Source organism: Photinus pyralis, unplaced genomic scaffold, assembly GCF_008802855.1.
Source record: "Photinus pyralis isolate 1611_PpyrPB1 unplaced genomic scaffold, Ppyr1.3 Ppyr1.4_LG4, whole genome shotgun sequence".
Taxonomy (NCBI): Eukaryota; Metazoa; Arthropoda; class Insecta; order Coleoptera; family Lampyridae; genus Photinus; species Photinus pyralis.
Window position 1 is genome coordinate 29,377,466 of NW_022170511.1, and position 23,567 is coordinate 29,401,032.

Genomic DNA, 23,567 nt, shown 5'->3' on the forward strand with positions numbered 1-23,567 from the left:
ATTTCAAGTCCATCGCTTTTAAATTGTTCAATTTAGATATGATGCTTTAACTAAGACACATTCACAGATCTACTAGAGTTTTCGCCTTTTGGTTGTTATTTATTCGTTTGCAACAGGGAGTGTTTATAAAGCAACAGTTAATTAATTTCATGGAATTGCACATCTGGTGCAGATGCAGATTTTATGAATTGCGTGTTTTGTTTAGAAATGGGGACGTTTTTATCGCGTTATTTGGCGAGGTTTCGGAAATTTTGAATGAGATTGTGTTCTAGTGGTGGTGCTGGGATCCTGAAATCAACTTAAAAACAAAACTGCTGAATTTTGCGACGTTTGAAGAACGTGTATATTTTTTACGCTAAATTTTCGGTCAGTTAGCCCTATTTTTTTAGTTGAAGATTTAGTTCGTCAGTTTCATAATAAATTTGTGCAGAAGCACTAAAGTGGTGTGTGAACTTTAACGCGTGTTGTCCGATTTGGGTAAAAATTTAAAGTAAAAGCAAGCAGTTGTAGTACAGCTAGGCCTTTCGTTAAGGTTCTTATTCTTATAAAAAGTTAAAAGCTTCTCCCGTCCGCATAGCTACCGCAAATTTGTCATTTTATTCATTGTCGTCTAATTCTGTGTTATAAGCTAAGGTGAAGTTCAGAAGCTGTCAGTTCAATTTTGATTTGGTTTAAGCTCACTAGACAGGCATTTTGTGGGTGGTGTAGTGACCGCATGCCATTGCACACTGCAAGATGTAACTCTCAAGGGAAAGTTTCACCCCTTTGAGCGGTCGCTAAGTGAATGCCGATTTTGTTGGTAACACTGCAACTCAATACTAACCTGCGAAAAACAGTTAGAATTTAACACCTTCCTTGGACAAGTAGGTAGTGGATGATCTAAACGAAATTAGATATAGAACCTTTTCTTTGTGCGAGTGTCTTTTAAAGGAAGTCAATTTGTTTGGTAATAGCTACTGCAACTTGTAATCAAAAGAAATTAGAACAATTCTAGGGCGAATGGTAAATGAATATTTGTAACTACGCTTCCAAAAGTCGTAAAATTTACGTTTCTAATCTAATTTTATTCTCGGCAACCATTGCGCATATTCAAATGGAACTAGGTAATAGAAACCAAATTTTAGAACCACTTTAACAAAGTCAATAAAAATACAACACTATGTTTTGGAGCAATTTGTGTATTTGTGGCCTAGTATGATTCAATAGGGTTGTGCCTTGGACCTATATAACATATAACCAAGTAACAAAACTCTAGGACCTCCCGCTTAAGAGTTATCGCATGGACAGATAGACGGACAATGGGTACGATTTCAAGAAGGACCTGTTTGATTTTGGCTAAAATCGGAAATGTTAATAATTACCTATATAGAAAAAATACTGTGAAATGTATGTTAGGTATGTGATGTAATTTCTATGGAAATCAATGTGTTAGCCGAGGTATCCATCCGATCACCCTTTAATCGTGTAAAATAACGCATTTCTTATTTAATTTTTTCTCAGCTCCCATATAATGAAAGGCTTTACAAAGATTATTTCCTTTGTGGGTATCTCTCCAATGAATGGACTAGTTAACGAAATGAAATAAAATATACGAGTATATCTAATCCATTCTACGGGATATTTACGTATTTATTAATGTCGTACTTACATTATGAGCATCCATCTTACAGCGAATGAGCTACTCGCTGGAACAAAGCTGTGAACAAACACATACACTCATACTAAATTAATAAATAGTAGAGTTGTTATTCGTTTATTATTTTAATTGAAATTTTATAAATCGAATATTAAAAAATTGAAAGTACAAAAGCTGAAAATATCAACATTACAAGTATAGTAATACTAATAATAATATAATAATTGGTATTGCAAATCACTAGATTAAGTAACAAAATACAACATAGCTTAAAATGTAACTAGTTTGGCATTGAGGGAAATTTATTTGTTTTGCATTTATATATTTACATATATTACTAAATTTGAATATAACGATCTTGTTTTTCTTTTTATATATGTGCGCATAACTGGAAACTTTCATAAACATTTGAAAATTTACAGTTGCATAATTAAATAAAGATTTCAAGCAAAAACAATCTGCATTTTGAATGCATATTTGAAGCATAACATTTTCACGATTTTTTTTACTACATTTATGATACGTATTTCTTGTGGAACACTTTATACATCCATCTTTCTCTACAACCCTGCTAAATTTATCAATATTAAGCACAGTTAAAATATTTACAACCAAATAGTTTTTCGCACTCGTTTTTGACATACAGTGATGGAAGATGTTGATTTATCTAAAGGTATTATAAAATGTGCGTTATTTTTAAATGTGTTGTAAATGGTCTATCTATATATCATTTCAGTTGTTCCCGAGTTGAAAGAAAAAAAATTCTCATCTACGTGAAATATTTTTTGGATCATGAAAAAATTCTAACTTTGTACGGCAGTGAAGTATTGCAACAATGTTGTCAGGACCGGCCTGGCTTTTGCTTTTTAATTTTGAGAAGACAAAGAATTCACTTAATTAAACGTACATACAGCACATAGTATGTTTATGACTATGCGTGGATGTCACCGGAATTGATTTTAGTCGGTGTTTTCTGAGCGTGAGTATCAATGACGGGTTCGGCGGCCAGCGATAAGGTTAAAGGTTTCATTTTCAGCGGATGCCCGTTTAGCTTCAAATCCGCTCGGGAGGAGTCTTTAAATTCGCGACTGTGAGACGAAACCGAACCAGGACTTACCGCAGCTTTGTGGTTTTCCCTGTTCGATTTGCTTTTGCTTGTTACTTGCTCACGTAAGGCCATTTGGTATGCGAGCTCGAACGCCTGGCCTAATGTAAGAATAATGTCGGTTGCGTGATCCTGAAACAAAGCACAATTTTAGGGCTACTTTCGATTAAAAATATTTTAAGATGGAAGTACATACATATCACAAAGGGTGAACTGTACAGTAGGCAAACACTTTCCATTGCAGTAATTTTTTGGCAGATATTCGAGCGAACATATTGAAACTGCCGTTATTTAAAATAAGTTAGTTTTCCTGTCACGTAAAGTATAACTGCATAATAATTCAACATTGACATGTAAGAACTCCTCATTCTGACGTTGATACTAGTGACGTCAAAACCTAATTGGTACCAGACAAATAACGATTGATTGATTTTTCCAAAGCGTGGAGAGACATATTCAACTAGAATAATGGTGTTTCCACTCCACTTGCTCAGCGCACCAAATTTGGTTCACGTATGCGTTTGACTATAAACCCTCTGACTCGATTTGACTCACAGATCCGTAGATCTAACTTGACTAAAGTCGGGCTTGACACACTTTTTATTATTAGTGCAAGTGACATCTAATTTGGACTGTGATCGATTGCGGCTCGATACCCGCAATTCTTAGTTTTTTGGATTCCTAGATCATGAACCTTGGCGTCGTTTTTTTAAGATACCCGACTTTTTGATTGTCATCATTTTAATTGTGCAAAATTTTATCGGTACTTAAGGTTGTATAAGCTTTATCTTCCATTTTGGTATGAGAGGTGGGTCTACGAGTCTTTGTTCTTTTCAGGTTGCGAGACTGGTATCTAAAAGACTGATTCGCCCTTGGGTTATGACATGAGCTATGGCCATGATACAATAAATATAGGATATGATATTGCGCATGTAGGAGGAGTTATGAATCACGTATGTGACGTCACGCGGTGAATTTCAAATTAAATATAATTATCTGTCAGTGTAGATTTTGGTGCTTTTTTGGAATTTGTGAATTAGTTTTCAACAAAATGAGATGTTCCGTGGTTGGATGTACCACAGCTAATGGATCAAAACAGTTTTCAAGCAATCTAATGATTTCCGGTTCCCGAATGATCAAAATATTCAAAAGCGTTGGGTGTTAGTTTGTAACCGGCCAGGTCACATTAATGTGAAAACTGCCAGAGTATGTTCGAAACATTTTAACGAGTCGTCTTATGAACGGAATTTGCGGTTTGAACTACTGCTATACCGCCCGAAAAAATCGAAAAAAGGAAAAACTCAAAAATTGTTTCTTAAAGTGGTAGTTTTGAGACAATATTAAGTATTATAACACTGGTTACTGAACCTCATATCTCAGTGTTCACGAGATTACTAATTTAATATGTTATGTGTGCTTGTTTATTTAATATTTTGTAAATAACTTGAGACTATTCTAATAACAAACATGTCTTTTTTTGTACCTACTCCTTTACACTTCCTGATGTCCGATTTACTTTTTAAATTCTATATTACCAATTTATCTAGCAATAAAGAACAATAATTCATTAAGGATATTTTTTTCTTATCGAATGCGTTTTTGAATCTAGTAAATTATAACTTGTGTACCTAGACCTACATGATTCAATATTTTATATTAGTCATTTCGTATTTAATATCTACTCCACAATGTTTAGATATTTTAGCATAAGTAGGTATCTTACCATATTATGAAAAACGCCTGCATTTCCTCTTTTTATGGTGCTTTTAATTATAGCTTATAGCATTTTTAAAGGTGGTCTTTAACGATCTCTCGATATTTTTCGGCATATTTTGCGTTTAGGTTTTATAATTTCAACTCCCTTTTTCCCTTAAACCATTATAATTAAGAAAATTTAGTATTTGTAGTAGAATTAAGAAAAAATCCGGCTTTAAATTCAAATTTTATCACCGCGTGACGTCATGCGCGAACTGGACGAATTTGGAACGGCAATCTAGCATATCTTGTTTTATTTATATCATGAGCTATGGCTATGCTCGACTTTATACTTTCCATTTATTTTTATAATTCGCTCCCGGAATATTAGTTTCCAGAATATTCCAGAGAATTCGTCCTCGAATATTTTGGTTTGTTATCTATTTCACTTTAATTTTGATTTTTTCATGCTTAAGATTTACTTTCTCCTTAAACTTTTATCTCAGGACTATCTATGTGACTCCTTTCATTTAATATATTCCGTAACTTGATTTTTGATTTTTTTCTAATCTTGTGTCTTAAAATCGAAAGCTAAATTCGAAAATGGTCACAGTTCATTTTCAATTTTATTGCCACACTTACAGTTAGAGTCATCTGTTTTTTTTATTTTGAAAGATCTGTTGAAAAGACATAGATTTGGTTATCAAAATTTCGATTTAAATTCCTGAGGTATAGAATGTATTTTTGTGTAAACAACGGCTTGTAGTTATTTCGGTCTAAACACCAAAAATAATAACGGGACATCCTGTATGTGAGAATATCTTTGTTTGAGTGCATATCCGGCGGTTATTTACGAATAAGCACAAAGTTGATTTGTTTTATTTGAATTTGTATTTCAGTGTTTCTTTTTCCTGTTAGAAATTTATTAGATGCCTAATTTTTCGTTTTAATTGTATAATTTAGATAAGGCGAAATAAGGTTTTATCTCGTCTTTTGCGATAAAAAGTTTTGTTAGGTGAAATCTAATTAATGCACGTATTCTATTACTGATACCGAGGAGATGCAGGTGTTTCGAAGAATTGCGCGTTTCATATTGTAGAAGTGGGGACGAGGCGCATTCCGTCGTTATTGGCGATTTATTTGAAAATGCATAAAGAAGGAGATTTTGGTGTCGTGGAAGTGGTGTTTCGTTGAATACTGGAAAAAACGAAGATTCCGGTTTCTCGAGCATGTATTTGGTTACGCTAAATTTCGGACAGTCAGCCCTATTTGTTTTGTTGAAGGCACAATTCGTCATTTTTTATAATAAATTTGTGTAGAAACCATTTAACCAAAATGGTAAACAGTTTTAACGCGTGATTCCCGATTACGGAAGACGTTTTAGCGAGGTGAAAAAGTAAGCAGTTGTAGTACAGTGAGGTCTTTTGTTAAGGCTCTCTTCCGACTAAATTTGTCATCAAATTTTTTTTTGGCACCTAATTCTGTGTTATAAAGTAAAGTGAATTTCAGAAGCTGTCTGCGTTTGTGTGTAAGTTAAGTGCACCTAAATATCGCAAACCATGTACGACCAGATTATTTGGATTATTTAAAAAAAATGCAAGTAATTTTAAGATTTATGATTTTATTTGTCGGCCGCTTGCGTGCGGGGTAATATGTAAAAGAAGTTTTTCTTTCTTTCGGGTTTTTTTTTGTTGTGCTTCGGAATAAATGTCAATCAATTACTTGTGTGTTTATACGAATCCATTGCGGGACCCGATGGGAGGTTTGATGCAAGATTTTTATTTTTGTGCCCAAGAATTATGTAGTTTCTTTGGAATTTTCGGAAGTTGTTCGTGGCTACTGCTTCTCCCAAATTGTTAATTTAAAGTCATTGCGACTGCAGCTGGACGTCTACAAGGAAAATAATTATAATTGTAAATTTAAAGGTTGATAAAGATCTCTTCTCATTTCTTTTTCCGAACGTTGTAACGAAGCACCCGTTTTGATGCCGAGACATGTAACAAATTTTAGTGACCACTCTGTAGAATGCCACCGGGTATTTGGGACCGATATGTATTTGGGCTTCGTTAGAAGATTGTGACGGCTGAACTTATTTGTGCTCCTTATTTTTAAAAAATAAAAATTATTACATGTTCTGCCAGGTTCATATGAACTTAGCAGAACACTACCTCAAAAAACCAAGAAAATGAAAAGTGAATTAACTATAATTAGGTGCTAATTAAGTGCCCTATCCCCGAATTAAGTGCTCCTTTTTTTTTTAAATTTTTTACATGTCCTTCCAGGTTCATAATTAAAAAAAGGAGCATTTAATTCGGGAATAGGACACTTAATTAGCACGTAATTAGCACCGAATTATAGTTAGTTCACTTTTCATTTTCTTGGGTTTTTAAGGTAGTGCGCTGTTGAGTTCATATGAACCTGGCAGAACATGCCATAATTTAAAAAAAAAGGAGCATTTAATTCGGGAATAGGGCACTTAATTAGCATCTAATTAGCACCTAATTATAGTTAGTTCACTTTTCATTCATTCAACCTTTCCTCGGCTAACGAGTCGATACTTTGATTTAAAAAAATTAAATTAGAATACGGAATACTTCCTTTCAAAAGAACCTAATTCGCACTCTATGAGACTCTCCCGGTATAATGCATGCACGAGGGAAATGGTCAAAACAGGCAGTTTCTTCGACTCCAAAAAATTCACGTTAAGGAAACTGGAAACTGGAATACCTTGTTTTAAAGGTCACTCCTACTCCTTTGACAAAATCCTCCTCGGTAAATTTGACCTAATGAAAAATTGCGGTCAAAAAAATTCACGACTGAATAACTCTTTCCATGAATGTTCGGCTAGGCATATTCATTCACACCGGTAATTTTCACCCTCAACGCAAATTTATCTCACAGTTGTACCCGATCATTATCAACATTATGGCCCTCTTTGATTTCTTTGTTTAGCCCCAGAACTTTGCTTCAAAAAATGAAAACTCGCACCAGGTAAATTCGATCCCGCAATATTCGCCCTTAAAATATTGTTCACCGCGGAAAGCTCGGTCTAAATTTAGAGTTTAAAAAATAGGTTAAAATTTTCCCTTTTCACACCTTCAGTTTATATAAAACGCTATTAGTATCCTACAAGTTCTACAATCGAGAAAGAGGAAGGATACGATAGCCTCGAGTTTTTTGGAGGCGAATCTTTCCGAGAGCGCATCTTCCGAGGTTGAATCCGTCTTGGAAATATCATTTGTGGGCGAATACTCCGGAGGCGGCGCTTTTTTTTTGTCGATAATTTCAAGATCGAATTTACATAGGGGAGATTTGCTCTAGGAGCGAATATTCGAGGAGACAGCTTTCGGGAGAGAATTTTTGGGATGAGTTCTCAGGGACAAATACCTCTCAGCGAGAATCCAATTGAACTCAAAGGGCTGGAGTGACTCTATTCCATTTCCCGTCCAATGAGCCTTTTCTTAGCTTAAGTGCAAGTGATTTTTTTGAAGCGGTTTAAGGACCCGATGGGCGCGATTATACTATTCTGCCCTAGGGAGATCCGCGAGTGCAAGATAAATTTAATGGAGTCGTTTAGTCCACTGGGCCTGAAGGTATTTATTCTCCTCTGTTGGACCACGACCCGATTGAGTCTCTCACCAATATCTACTTGGTTGCCTTGTTCAAGAGGGGCAGAATTGCGAGGCACTATTGCCTAATTGGAGCAGCCATTTCAGTGCCAAAAGCTAACCGAGAATTAATACAGGTAAAGTGGACTTTGGCACAGTCATCCACTGATGTCTAAAATTGGCAGCGTAGCAAATGGATGCTTCAGAAACATTGATAAATTTGAATACGTTTAATCATTTAAAATCTGCGGAAATATGTTCCTTGTTTCATGGTTGAGTGGAAATTCGTTATTTAATGGTTTCACATATAAATCCGAAACCACAAATTTATCTAGAAAGGAGCGTGTACTTACAGCGGTATCCGTGGAAAACACGTGGCAGTAGTAATTGCTGGGATCTCTTGTGATGTAGGCGAAGTAGGTCAAACACTCAGTGTCCTGGCAGGCGCAATTAACGTTCTTAATTTCGTGTTCACATATTAATTCCTGGAACAGTGCGCCTTTTAGTGCACGTCTCGCTACAAAAGTAATTCCTTACCTGAGTGACGGGGTTAATAAATTTAACGCCGGCGTACGAAATTGACAAAATTATGTCCTGATCGTTGCGATCCTCCGTATTTTTTCGAATTTTCAGAATCGACTTTTTGGTAGACTCGGTCCCCTTGAATTCGCGTATCGACGTCGAGCCTAGATACTGTAAAAAAAAACTTTTGTCACAAACACGCATTTATAAGGAAAAAGTTTGAGACTAACATTTGCCGTATACTTAATGGCGCCGGTAATGAGCAAAATGGGCTGATGTCGCCATTGGGATTTAATGGAATTATTGCCCCCGACAAAAAGCTCGGCAGGTTTTCTGCTTTCCTCTTTTTTAGGAATATTTATAGGTGGAGGAGGAGCTGGTCGAGACTTTTTGTGACGATGTCGTAAAGTGCCGGTGCCTGAAGTGTCTTTAGGTGCATGAGCTGATGGCGACCGGAGTTCGGCTTTCAAAGTTTGAATGTTGCTCTTCTGCGTTAAAAGGGTTAGTTACTGTAAAATTTGGAAAGTCTTACTAAGGTATTAATGTCAGTATGGAGATCCTCCAGCTTCGGTCCAGGCATGATATGTTCGCCACTACTCACACTCGCCAGTATTCGTTTTCGATGGCCAATTTTCTCTATCTCTAAAACCGCAGAAAGCTCCACGTCCCAAATCCGTTTAATTCGGCTCATATCGTGATACAAGTGTTTCGCGAAGGTTTCCGCGTACTGCCCCAGGTGAATTTTGCGTAGCCATTGCTCGACGCTATCAATTTGCTCCTCAACGTTATTATTATTGTAAAAAGTTTGATCGTTTACTTTCAAAGGCAAGCGCTTGCAGGAATCTAAAATAAGTTGCCGTTCGAGTTCGCTAACAATCCCCATTTCCTTTAAATCAGATTCTTCCAAAACGCCGTTCTGAAGAGAATAAAATTTGACTTGAAAATTCTCTCATCTACACACGCGTGAGGGGATGAGGAAAGTGACGCGTCAACTTACCAAAAAATCAAGATCGTCGAATCCGTTCGTAACAAACAGCCCTACGTAATCGTTCATGTCTAAGTTCTGTAGCCACTGATCGATCGTGTGAACCGATCCCGGATTTAAATTATTTTGCGACACGCTAAGGCTCATTAATCTAGTTTGAAATTCTTTCTCCAATTCAGTTACAAATACCGATTCCCGAACAATTCCTGTGCCGAACGACGCCATAATTTCTTGTATTTTCGCCCACTCCTCTTGTTCATCAAATGGACTAAGAGAAGTAACCCTCTCCTTATTCTCTTTATTATCGCAATCTTTTTCGGAACTTGAAGAAGAATTACTACGCGACTTCTGATCCAATTTCGTTGAGCAATCTAAGGAATTATCGTAAACGTTCTTGAGCTTTTTAAGGGTTTTGGGGCGTTCGGGCGGTTTGTGTGAACCGTCTGTTGTTTTAGCAGACCCTTTACATAAACCTACGAACAAATAAGCAATTCAGTTGAACATTGCACTTTTAAGTAAATAAATCTGAACATAAACAGTTAAGTATACAATGAGTAAGCGTTGTCGGTCGCTTTTGGAAATATAGAATTAAAGTTTCGTATTTGTTTCCAACAAAATTCCGTCCGCAAAATTAATTAAAAGGGCGGGAATTAATTAACTCTAATTTATTATTAATATTGTTGTACTATAAATTTGTAAACGGTTTCATTGTGAAATAATTTCAAATTTGCCAGTCTGTTTGAAAATCAAGAGCCATTTTTCTATTTTATATGCAATTCCCGTTTGTTTTTAGAACACATCTTTCCCTAGGGAAGGGACCTTAATTAGTTAACGAGAAAAAAAAAAGTTATTTAAGTAAATAGCTATGTGTTACACCACGGGAAAGATTTCTTTGACTTGCTTTTATACATTATTAATCATTCCTTTTCAGAATTCTTTCACTGAATTCCCATAACGCTAGGATACCGTACAGTGTACAGGGAGGTTTCCGCTATCTATAACTTACAAATCAATTCCATTACATTACAGAAATAGTGTATTTCACCATTTCCAACATGTTAGTACAGAGTATCCGAGAAAGTATGTAATATCCTATTTATCTCTGTAAATATTGACTATCATTTTTTTTCTGTACATCAGAAACTGATTTTTATTTACTTTTTTTGTAAAAATCAAAAGAGAATGGAAAATCGATTTTCTTAAGTGACTAATGCATACCAATTTTGAGATTCTCAGTCTTGCGATTTATTTTCAAAGTCTTTTTTGGGAAAATTAATAAACGTAATTTGGAAAGCGCAAAAACGAGTAGACTTGGTGATTATTGCTGAATTTTGAAAGTACAAAACAACAGAAAAATTGCACGTCCCTAAAATTCGATGCTGAATGTTCAGCCATAAGAAAATTCTACGAGAATAGCATATTTAAATAAGGTCCAGGTAAATTCGCGTTACTCGGATATGCGATTTATTATGCTCCTGTAAATTTCCAGATGGTTCTTTTTTGGTGGAAATACTGTAGCAGGGACGAATCTCGAGCCAATCTCCCGAGATGAATTTTCTAGAGGACGCGAATGAGTTTTCGCAAATGAAGTTTGTTGGAAATTTCTTGGAAAAGAACATTTCCGTCCGTGTTTTTTGCAATTGATTAGTAATATTTGGAAGGGTGTACTCGTAGGCGAATATTCTAGGGCCCACTACACTTGTAGGCGAATTCTTTATGTGAATATTCCGGGGCAAAATCTACAAAATATAACCAGCTCAAATGGATTCCAAAAAAAACATGTCTTTCCTCGCCTCGAATTTTCCTAATATAGGTTAATTAAATAATTATCTACCTAATTCTGGGTTGTGACTTATAATGCGCACCACAGAAGAATTGATTACAGGGCAACTATTTCAGGGGCGCAGTAACAAATACACAAGGGAATGAATTTTGAATATGGTATGGGAAAAATACGGAACCGCTCTATACAACTATCGTTATAGGTCTTCGACCGTTCTGCGCAAATGCCGAAAAACAGGATTTTCCAGAGGAAGCTTGGCAGAAAGTTAACGTCGGCCACCAGATCTTCCGAGCTCTCTGGTAATGGCGCGCGTTACGCTATGTGTATTTGGATTTTCCGTTTTGGAAAGTGAAATTACAGATAGTAATCATTTTGTTCTATCTCGTACTAACCATCATTCTTTGAATTCCATGTCACAATTTGACATTTTGCATTGAATGCTCATATCTGTTGATTGAATGATGGCGTGCTCCAAGCTTTTGTTTCTGAGTACCTTTACTGGAACATGTTTGTTTTTTGTTGTATTTTATATGGTTCAATGAAGTATTTATTTATTGATTCACATGAACGTATATCATCAGTGTGATGATGCTCTATACGATTCGACTAACCGTTTATTCACAAATTATGGTCTTCAGCACTAGCTTTCAGCTTGCCAAGTAATTAATTCAGAAATAGCGCGATAATACGAACCTAATGCTGAAAACCCCAAGACTATCGTTGTCGAGATCTCGACCGATTTATAAAAGGAGACATTTAAGGAAATTAGTAAATTATCAACTTCAGGAATGACTTTCAATTTTCAGACTAAACGATGCAGGAATAACCGGATAGTACGAAACTAATGTTTGTGTGGTGTTCTACTTACGGTGCAAAATATATCTCCATCAACTGTCTTTGTTAGGTATGTTGGCACAGACTCTATTGGAAATTAGCGGCTATATATCTATGGAATATACAGGGTGTTACATACAAAACAAACAAAAATAAACAAAATTGGGTAGGAGAGGTGATCAAAACAAGCGCTTTTTCCGAATAAACTGAGGATCGAACGTGTTTGGTTTGAGAACTGGTCTCAAAGAAGTGGTGAAATTTGCATTTCTTCTTTAATTTTTTTCTCGCCAACCATAACAGTTACAAAGACTGGTGGCACGTCTTTGAATAGGTTTTGGGGGTATTTATTTATTATCCCTCTCTTGTTCTGAGCCCTCAACAGGCTTGCGCCCATTTACAGAGTGACCCGCATAATGCTTTTTGAAGGAGCCTCTGCAGAAGGTAAGTTGTTCTATACTACTCCGATACTGGTCTAATGAAATTCTCATCTCTGTCACAGATGAAAAATTTTTACCTCAGTTCAGGTTCGAACACCCAACCTCCGACTTTATAGCCCAACGCTCTACCATTGAACCACAAAGTCGGTATGCCCTTTTCAAAATTCCTACCATGAAAGGGCGCACCCCTAAATGTGGGTGCGAAAAAATTGGTACTTTGGCTCAGAAAGTATCCCCTGCCCCCCCTCTGATGCAAATAACGAAAAATGAACGATTTAGGACGTAACTATGATTAAAAGATATTTTTACATTCTTATATGCCTGACAACGTTTATTCCAAAATGTTTTCTTTGTTTGGGAAAATATTTCCGGGGCTAATACCCCAAAGTGATACCTTTTATTCAGATTAACATTACTTATCAAACGTATCTCTTAATTTCAAAATCTAGGTCGCTACGATTTATCAAAGTGGGGCTTGTTTATGGGTAATTATTCCGAAAAAAAAACTAAAAAACTAGAATATACAGCGCCATCCATTAAAAAAGATCAGTTGTCGTCTATTGGCACCGTAACTGTACATTCAAAAATAATTTCTGTAGATGCGCACCCATCTATGGTTGACATATTTTGCACAAAAGGTTTTTTGATATTTTTGAGTATGAGCTAAGAAAGGCCGATGGTAAAATGGATATTATCATAGATGTCAGTTTTGAAATTTCCGACTAAAACTTATGGACCCAGGAAATAAATTTCTAGATATTTGCAAGAATCAGTGATTGCTCACTTGTGTGGTAAATTTTCTGTGAAAAGCTCGACACCGAAAGTGGTCGACATGTTCTGCGTGAGGTCATAGATCTGTCACTCAAAGGTTTTCGTAGGTACTTATTTACTTTAGACCCACAGGAGACAGAATTCGTCCTACAGTGTAGTTCGCTGAGGAATTCACACTAGACAAGCACAATATAATGTACCTACTCTACTCCTCATATTTGCGTGACAATGGTAGCGAATTTTATTTTTATTACTTCGCAAGTTTCAGAGCCTCAACACTTGATAAACACGTACCTACGTTCCCTATTGGTCGTTCTGCTCTTAAACGTGACAATTGCAGTTTTTTTTACTGTTATCGACTCATCCTATGTAACTTTAATAGAACTGTCCATATGAATTAAAATTATGAAAGGTAATATTGTGAGTAAAAACAAATTGAATACTATAAATTCTATTTTTCGACCATGAACTGCAAAATTTAAATGACACCCTATATATTTTTACATTCTAGTTCTACAGACAATTGAACACCTCACCTAATAAGTTGTTTTCGAATATTCATACCAAATTGGTTAACAAATAAACTAAGTAGCAAAGTAGCAAACGAGCTCCTGGGTATGGCTATAGCATGTGCAAAACCAAATTTTAAACCTGATGTTAGTTTTGTTTTTATTTAAAAGTGTATATGTATATGTATATTTAATTGCTTCCAGAAATAAGAAAGTTGGCACTGCACATCTTACACAAAACCAAATTTTGAAAATGGCGCTACATTTGCTTTTATTCCAAGTGGCTACGTATCAAATTTCAAAAGGGACTTCCTTATTTTTTGGGCTACATTGCCAATTCACGAACTCTGATCTACAAATTTGATAAAGAATTCATCCACTAAATTTTATCGTAATCGGTCCATTCGTTATCGAGATATCGTGCTAACGGGCGGACAGACACCGCAAAATTATAAACTGGCTAGGAGCTCGTTAATAATTACACGATATGTTCGCATAACGGAAGAAATTTAAAATGTACAGGGCGCTTCAAAATACCTGGGAGAACTACAGACTGAGATCTGATTCTAACACATTTAATAACGACGAACCTCGCATAAATGACCGAAAACACAGTATATATACCAGATTTAAAATTATAATGTACAGGGTAGTTAGTTTGAAAATAACTGAAAATGTCAAATTTCGTTTTAATTTTTTCTGGTTTAAACGGTAAGAAATGGACGGTTCCTTCTATGGGCACTTCTTTTCGAAGAATCTGAATCTGTTACCAGACTTTTCAAACACGCTAGATCTAGAAGCTATACATGCTACTACTTTCATATTTTTTATGAACGCCGTATTGGATTTTTACGGAGATAAGGGGACAAAAAAGGAAAATAATGACTTGTCACACTATACTTTTACATAAATTTACAAGAAATTTCAAAATCAAATGTTTTACATTCATTTATCAACAAAACATCCACGGATATCTAGATCTTGCTGAATCTACATTATTTTTTATTATCTTTTTGTCCTCATTCCGATTCTCCGAAAAAAAAACGAGAACGGCCCATTTCCGACAGTTTAAGCTAGAGAAAATAAAAACGAAATTTGACATTTTCAGTTATATTCAAAGATTTTTTTAAAATGTCAAATGCGTTTTAGTCACAAAAGAGTCACTTTTTTCCCCATTTAACCTGCACTGCATCTCTTACCGTTACGGAGATCTCATTGGTGACCCACGAATTTATACCACCCTGTACAATCCAAAAACGTAAATTTAAATTTCGATTTTTGTAGTGAATTCCGGTCAAACCAGAAGTAGGTAATAGGAATTTCGGATAGGCAATTTGTTTTTATTCATATCTCCCACCAGAATTTTATATTAATACCGTCAATTCTGCCAAAGTTACAGGGGCTTGGACCTTGGTTTGCAAACTCCCCCCTGTCTTTTTACTTCTGAAGTACTCGGGTTTTGAACACTGATTAGTCGATTGTACGCGTTGTAACACTTTCTCTGCGAAAATGACACTACATTTGCCCAGATCTTGGAACACTTGGAAATTCAATTTGAAATCGCCATTCCATGTTCTAGTGCTATTGGCAACTTTCATTTTAATCGAGCTCAATTTACAATATGAAGCATTTTCTCCTCAAGATCACAATGAAAAACAATTGAGCATCAGGATATCGAGATATTGTTGCTGAATTTAAAGTCGAATGTAAAATCCTTTAAATTGATGTTTTAATTGAACAAAACTAATTGTACAGCAATGAAAATTGCAATTGAAAATGAAAACTTATTCGTTTCTTCGGACCCGATCTTTATTTTCAGATTCCTTGTACCTAGAGAATTTTTTTAATTATAATTATATGCCACGCACTGTGGTTTTTATTTACGGTTTAAGTATAATATCTAATTCACTAATCACTATGATCTTTTTCTTCTTATATTTGGTACTAATAATGAGTCCAGTACAAACAACAAAAATGACTGAATGAAAAAAGTTTAATAAGTTTGATCTGTGCTTATACAAGTCAGGAACGTAAACCGTAATACCCTATCAATATTTCCATCTTTGCATGCTCAAATTTACATTTTCAGCTCAAAAGCGGTTATCATGTATATATCTAAACTAAAAATGGAAGCCTTTGTATGGCATATTACATGTGCTTTTGTGTACTTTTAGTTCCTAAGAAAGATGGCGAGTGTCGTTTTTGTGTGGACTTCCGAAATGTAAATGGAGTAACAGCGCGTGATGCATATCCATTGCCTTACATTATAGACAATCTCAGTAAGAGTTAGGTGCTGCTAGGTATCTTTCTTCTATGGAGATCTGTAGTGGGTATTGGCAGATTGGTTTAGATGAAAATAGTAGAAAAGGTAGTCTTTATCGTTCCAGGAAAGTGATTATTTGAGTATACCAGGATGGATCTCGGATCACACAATGTAATATATATATAATATAATATGTAATAATGCCCCTGCCACTTTTACCGGCAAAAATTTTAGAATTACGAGTGGATCTACTTACCTGACGTTACGTTCTTATATTTTAATACTATGGGTCCGTTGATTGCAGTAATTGAACGGAGAATTCACAGTCCCAAATTTCGAATAAAATGATATTTTTTTAGTAAAACGAATCTTAAAAACCGGACTGTTGCGATTGTTAATAGAATTAATTAAGTAGATTCTTTTTTGAATGAATTCAAATTATTTTTATTATTTTTGTGTTCTAACCGTGGTTGAAACAGGTGACACGTTAACGATTGTTAGAAAGTTTTTTTGAAAATGTTACAGATTTATATCAAATTTCCACCTACCTGCAAAAGGCGCGTCGGAATGGTACTCCTCAAGAACATTATCACAACTTTTATCGGAGAGGGAAACGCTGCTAGAAAACGACTCACTCGATTCGTCGCATATTAACAAGTACTCCTCTTGCGTCTCAGTCTCCATATCTTTCGATTTCCTCTTGTATTCCTGGTGAACCGAAGAATGTGTCTAGCGGGAATTTCTTATGCCAAACGCACGATGCTTGCTATATTAAATAGCCAAAGGTACGTGCTCTAAAATTCGTGCGTACTCTCATGCAGTTTTATTTTTTTTTGTGTGAGACAAAAGCGGAAAAGTGAGGGGGCCAATTAACTTTTTCATGCCTTTCGCTTTGCTCTCAATTAATTGCGAGGGAACAACGGAACGCTAGATCTTTGTAGCTTTGCCGCTTGAAAAATAAAAAATTAAATGCGCAAAGTGCAACATAAACACGTAATACTCAATAAAAGCCGCTTTTTATTTCAAAATTAACACATAACAGGGACACATAAAATACTGTTAAAAAAAATTAACAACAAATATAATATTATGGCAGGTATAAATAAATTCTATTTTAATACTCTAACATAGACTCTAGCATTCTTTGAACATTTAGAATGGTTACAAACTCACCTGACTTAGCGGTCGCACTCGTTCGTAAATGGTGTTTTCGGCGTGTATCGCCGAAGGAGGAGGATGGTCTGGGGTGGGAGGCTGCTGGTAATGAGTGGGGCTTAGAGGATTATTTTTTGATTTGGGTACCCTTTGAATGTGCCTCTCGTCATCACTAGTTTCGTTGTAACTGTCTTGGTAATCATCTTTAATCATAATAAATGCACTAGACACAAATGTAGACGCGGGTGCCGAGCAACTCGTTTTCACTTGGTCTTCTTTGTTTCTAAAGTCGTACTCTTCGTACACTTCAGGATTTCGCCGCAATTTTCGTTTTGGATTTTGCTGTTTGACAATCATATTTTCGTACACGGAGGTTATCGCAACGGGTTCTAATCGCGTGAGTGCCTTTCGCGTGTCTAAATCTTCACTTTTGCCCCGGTGCAACTCTTTAACTGGCCGTTCTTCTTCTTCGTCCAGGGCGATATTGAATACCGTATTCATTTCCACGTACTGATCGACACTACGCCCGTGTACCAACCGTTCCCGTTTCTTCTCGTGTTGCAGTTCGTTGAGATCACTGTGACTCCGTGTGCCACTATGCGCAAGAAAAACGTACTCGTACGCATTATTACTGACTCCGTCAATTGACATCGACATGGGGTGCAGGTGCGTAGGAGATCCCGATAGGTTTCGACGTGGTGGTTTTTTAGGAGGAGTGGGCTGTAACAAAACTCCGCATTAGATACGCCACCGATGGAGACGCAACGGGAACTAACCGAAACTTTGTTATTCGATCCTGGGCTACGACCCCCTTTTATGTTATTCATGGGCATATAAAATGGAGTGCCGCCGCTATCGGGCCGCCGTGGATAGCTGGTGCTTGAAGCAGTGGAAGACAAGCTGGTGCGATCTGCTTCACGATGGTTTGTTAAAAAATGGAGATCTTCAGAGTGACCACTAGAGTCCATGAACAATTTTGGCGCGGGAGGCGTATGAAATAGGCTGTTATCAGAATCTCTGGAACAATCAGAAGCCGTTCTATAAGAAGACTCTGACGAATCGCGTTCTCTAATACAGATTTTCTCGCTGAACGCAAACGTTATGCTGCCCATTTGTGACGGAATTGAACGCGGATCATGCAAGGTGGAGAGTTTGGGTGGTCGCTTCGTGCGTTTGTTGCTGGGTAAACTTTGGTAAAATCGTGAAAAGCGCCTGGAACATGCGTGCATGCTAAGCCATGCATTTTGTTTTTGCTAAAGCAAAATCTTTAAAGGTTTAGGAATGCTTCACTTACATCGACATCGCCGAGGTGCCCGATGTTCTCCGATCTTCAACGCCTTCCACTGACCGTGCGTGGCGGTAAAAATCCCAACGGTGTGGGGAGGTACCAGGAGAGGGCTCCGCAGTCAGTGACCTGCCTCTTGAAGACGGACGTACATTTTCGTATGGACTCCCTATATCGGAATTGGTGCTAGGAACTGGAGGAAAAGGTTGACTAATACTTTCACCATCACTATCTTGAGCTATCCACGACCTTGTATATCCTACGGGAACACGCTATTGTTAAAAGTCAACGCTAAAGAGTTCGTTACGTTTTATAATTCCCACTATCTCTTGAGTGGCCTGAGCGGGAAACTGGCTGAGTAGATCCATAACTGTATAATGGTGCGCGTCTCTAATAGACATATCGGCGCCATGTTCCAGAAGCGTTCGAACCACTTCCACCTTACCACAAAGAGCGGCTTCATGAAGCGCAGTTCCAGAAGGCGTCCTAACGTTGACGTCGAAACCGGACCGTAAAAGTACCTCCACAACCGCCCTAAATTCACACAAAATAGGTAACGATTAAAATCTGACCGCAAAATTAACGAATGATGCACCTGGTTTCAGAAAACTACACGCTCAATGAGCGGGCAATAAGCTTAACTCTATAAAGCATGCATATGGTCGCAATCAGTTTAACGTACGCGTGACCTAACACACATATCACGCCCTAGCGGACATTTTACTACGCTTATTTCTGCTGAATGGTATAAATAACTGTTGCTGGGAAATATGTGGGCAAGTAGAGACGACAGAATTTATTTACGGTCATTAAATAAAATCTTTGTACCATCCTGTACGAAATTAAATTACATTTTTGGATAGATTTCTCGTACGCATAGCCACGCAAGTAAAAAAGGTGCATTACTTCAATTCTACTTCATTTGAAATACTCTCTTTACTTTAAAAGAATTTCATTTACACATCAGTATAAATGAAACACAATCTTCTACGGAAATAGAATAGTTCCCTAAAATCAAGAAAATTTGCCCTCGCACTGCTTCAATTAAAAATACGTTACATGTACCAAAATTTATTTAAAATTCGCTCAATTCGTCATATGTTCTGAACGTCATTTTATAACGTGCATTTGAAATAAGAATGAAAGATTTCACTAGAATGCATAATCATTTGTTTCACTTTATCTACCCTTACCTTATCCTTACGGTTAAAGAATGACTTAATCTACTCATTCAAACCTATTTAAATGTCATTTTAACATATAAATTATCAAATTATCAAAATGCCTCAAGTGAAACAAGTAATCGATAGTTACTAGAATAGTACAGAGATTGAGTTAAAACTGTAGAGTAGCAGTACGTCTTCAAACCAGCAGATACTAGATAACCTATGACCTAATTTTTTTCAAATGAAAAAGAGGGAAAATGCCAGGGCAAATGCAAATAATTCGTTGGTCATAATGAAATTTTTTCACTTTCGATTTGGCCCCAATTTTTGTTCTATTTTTAAAAAATCTTTTCGGCCAAACCGGAAGTGGGAACGTTGGTATTATGACCAATGAGCTTTTTGCTCCCTACTCTAGGAACTCCGGAACGTAGGTGCACGTATGTATAGACAAGCTCTACTATTATAAAGCAATGTGCTGGTTATGCGCTAATATGCCACTGATAATAACCCCCGCGCCATTATCGTTTTTTAGAAATCCGAAAATGCATAGGGGGGGGGGGTGTTACGGCACATTTTGAGGGCATAATGAATGTATGATGTAGTGCAAACACCTTGTTAAAAAACGTAGCTGAAAAGATGAGTTAATCTCTTGCCCCCCCCCCCCCTTAAAAAAATGTATGATGTAGTGCAAACACCTTGTTAAAAAACGTAGCTGAAAAGATGAGTTAATCTCTTGTTAATCTCCCCCCCCCCCCTTAAAAAAATTGTTACGGTTTTACCGTGAGTGGCGTAATTGTGCGCATAAAAAATGTATCGGTTGGCGTAAATACAGGTAGCAAAATGCCGAGCAAAATGCGTTATGGGGGCTGCGTATCCTTGGCCCCTCCCAAACATATTTAAGGATAACCAAAAATGAAGAATGGCGCAAAGATATCTTTTTACAGAGCATTACAAATACATTTGAAAAAATGTGCTAAACACTAGCTTTTAAAAATATTAATTGGCCCCTTTCCCCACGCTTTTTTGAAAATTTGTCATGGCTTAACCGTAATGGCTAGCTTTAATTCAAGTGGCGCAATTGAGAGAATAACTAGATATACCAAGTGGCATATACCAGCTGCAAAATACGTGGGGGTGGGGGTGTCTAAGTAAACTTGTCCATCTCCAATGTATTTTCGGGGGACCAAGTTTTAACGGACCCTAAAAGATCTCTAGTTACATTACACTTATTGCACAAAAGCATAAAGTTGTATCTGTACATTTACACATCTACTGTCACTGTACCCTCAGTAGAAACCTACAAAAGTTATCATACAGGCAGGGAATGGTCATGTTCACGACGTTTCAATTTTGCAGATTATAGTTGTTAACAGACGAAGAAACCAGCAATTTACAAGTAGCTACCTATACCTACCACTAGGTAATCATCGTACAATGTTAACAGGTCTTGGAAGCCACAGTTACGAAGGACCTATTGCATTTGACATTATTAAAATTTTGTGCAACGGAGGAAGTTGCGATTGTACTTTTACTCTCAAACGCCTGCTCTTATATCATATATGACTTAGGGTCGCAACGCTTGCAGCTTCCAAAATTTCATTTGAGGTATCTGAACTGTCGCTATCACCCATTTTGATACGCACAAAACACACGCAAAGATGCTAATTATAATTTATTACATACGACAGGAAATACTTTGTTTTTAATTGTCTAAGATAACTATGATTTTCAGGAAAAATATGTTTATGAGCAAATTTTTGAATTCTTTTTTGATGATCGCCTAAAAAATGTTGTGTGCACCTTGGCCAAAAGTGATTTGTTAGGCCTCATCTGAATTGCGGCCTCGGCTACCGCCTCGGCCACAAACAGCAGCTTCGACCAAAAAAGATCACTTTTACGGCCTTGGTACACAAATAACTATTTTAAGAGCTGCCTTGAGCCTTTAAAACCTTTACAAGCTTTAATGTGTTTTTAAGCCTGTAAGTGTAGCAAGTTGGGTAAAAGGGTTTTTAAGGGCCTCAAAGAGTTTCCAAGAGCGTTTATAAGAGAAGATCCTTGAAAAGTTGAAGACCGCTTTTGCATAAAATAAAATTGAATCTCTACGGCATTGGCAGAAATCCCTCCATATGGCTTTAGTCACTTGGGCACAAAAGTAACTGAGTTCCATTTTTCTTTACACGTTCCTGTATATAAAATGTTGGTATGACTCATAAAAAGAAATAATAAAAAACGTAATGCCTATTTCGTGATCACGTGTCTCTGCTAAATTTGATTGCTACCTAGAGATTTTACCTTTACCACATAAGAAATTATTGGTACATTCTTCTGTGGAAATAAACAACTCCTTATCAATACTAAATGAAATCTCAGTCCAACCAAAGGAATGGTAACACTGAAGTTAAATGCAAAAAAACTCCCATTCACGGAAACAAAATAACCAAAATCCTCTGCTTGAATCTGATTCTTACGAATGAAGTATAATACGGAATCATTTTATACAAATAGTTCTCATAGGCCGATTTCTTCAGGAAAATCAAAGTTACTTTAAGCACAATCAATATGCCAATTTCTAAAAATAAGCGACCAAAAATTTATACAATGCAAAAAAAACGGATGAGATTCCTTTCAGGTTACTCTATCTCTCTCTTTCTCCCCTTAAAAATACGGACATTTTTTTTATTCGTTACATTTAATTACGTTCCTATGTGAGGAGCGCGTGTCTCCAATTCAAATATGTTCCCTTGCGTAAATTTTCGTTACTCGCAAACGAATGGCCTTGTCGCAAATGGAGGTTATGGGTAACTCTCACTTTGTCGCCAATTTATTCATTCACAAAGCGTTGTTAATGGGCCGTTCTTAAATACGCTATTGATAAAAATAAATAGCAGCGACGTCCTTTGTTGGAATCTTCGACTCAAAATAAAATCCGGCAACACTTTATTGCGTCTTGTTTAAATTTTCTCCAACAAAAATTTAACTCAAATGAGACAGTGCGCGCCAATTCAGCCCGTCTTGAACTTTAACCACTCAATTTTTCGCCTACACGCGGAATAACTACTCTTCCCGCACTCAAGTAGTACGTGACTAACCTCGCCTGCTGTCTAAAAATGTCGCATACACGGTTCCTCTCCTCGCTTACATCGAAAGATAAAAACTCCTTTACAAGCTACGCATGTTTTCGCCTTTAATTTTCAGATATACTTTCGTTTCTGTTCGCTATAAAGCGGTACATGTGTATGTCTGCCTATGGTTAGATACCAAAATATAAATTCGAAAAATTACTTTAAAAAAACGGCTTCAAGCGTGCCTATTTATTGATTTTCCGAAAACTTTCAATGGTCTCCGAGAGGCTTTCGAATATTAATTAATTAGAGTGTTTGAAACACTAGACCCTTAAGCGATTGCAATGATCCCATTAAAGATTTTAATAGTTTTTAAGAGCGGAGCTCTCTACTGGTCGCCTACAGTCTTGAATGGTCCCCCGAGATGCTTTGAAGTCTTTAGGGGGTCTTGAGTATTCAATAGTGTTGAAGAGTATGTGAAACTCTCTAAAATTTTTAAGATCTGAGCTCTTATAGGAGCATGTAGGAGGGACCCTTATTTCAAAGGGTAGCCCAACACTTTCTAGATCGTTTCAAACCCTTTAAAATCTGTTAAGAATCTTACTAGGTACTCTTTAAGGGATGTAAGAGCCTTTAACAGCTTTAGGGGACTTCAATAGCACCTATGATCCTTTTATGAACTTTAATAGATTTTGAGAGTGTTCAAAGATCTTGCACAATATTTATTCCGTCTCTTAGAGCATCTGCATTC

At 36.6% G+C, this 23,567-nt stretch overlaps 1 protein-coding gene across 3 annotated transcripts in view; it reads right to left on the reverse strand.

The window, feature by feature from the left end:
- Nucleotides 1-1,960: 1,960 nt before the first annotated feature.
- The window catches only part of LOC116169367 (ankyrin repeat and SAM domain-containing protein 1A-like), a 51,327-nt gene continuing 29,720 nt past the window's right edge, over nt 1,961-23,567 (reverse strand). Inside the window, exons 6-16 of one of the 3 annotated variants that reach the window (XM_031485442.1) lie at nt 18,896-19,122; nt 18,598-18,847; nt 18,080-18,515; nt 17,322-18,023; nt 16,697-16,856; nt 9,564-10,024; nt 9,099-9,482; nt 8,797-9,054; nt 8,582-8,737; nt 8,398-8,529; nt 1,961-2,873 (exon numbers count right to left, since the gene is read on the reverse strand). In XM_031485442.1, coding sequence (XP_031341302.1) covers nt 2,568-2,873; nt 8,398-8,529; nt 8,582-8,737; nt 8,797-9,054; nt 9,099-9,482; nt 9,564-10,024; nt 16,697-16,856; nt 17,322-18,023; nt 18,080-18,515; nt 18,598-18,847; nt 18,896-19,122 — 3,472 coding nt within the window. In that variant the 3' untranslated portion in view covers nt 1,961-2,567. Of the gene's footprint in view, nt 2,874-8,397; nt 8,530-8,581; nt 8,738-8,796; nt 9,055-9,098; nt 9,483-9,563; nt 10,025-16,696; nt 16,857-17,321; nt 18,024-18,079; nt 18,534-18,597; nt 18,848-18,895; nt 19,123-23,567 lie in introns of all 3 variants that reach the window. The other 2 variants (XM_031485440.1, XM_031485443.1) reach the window with 2 other exon arrangements.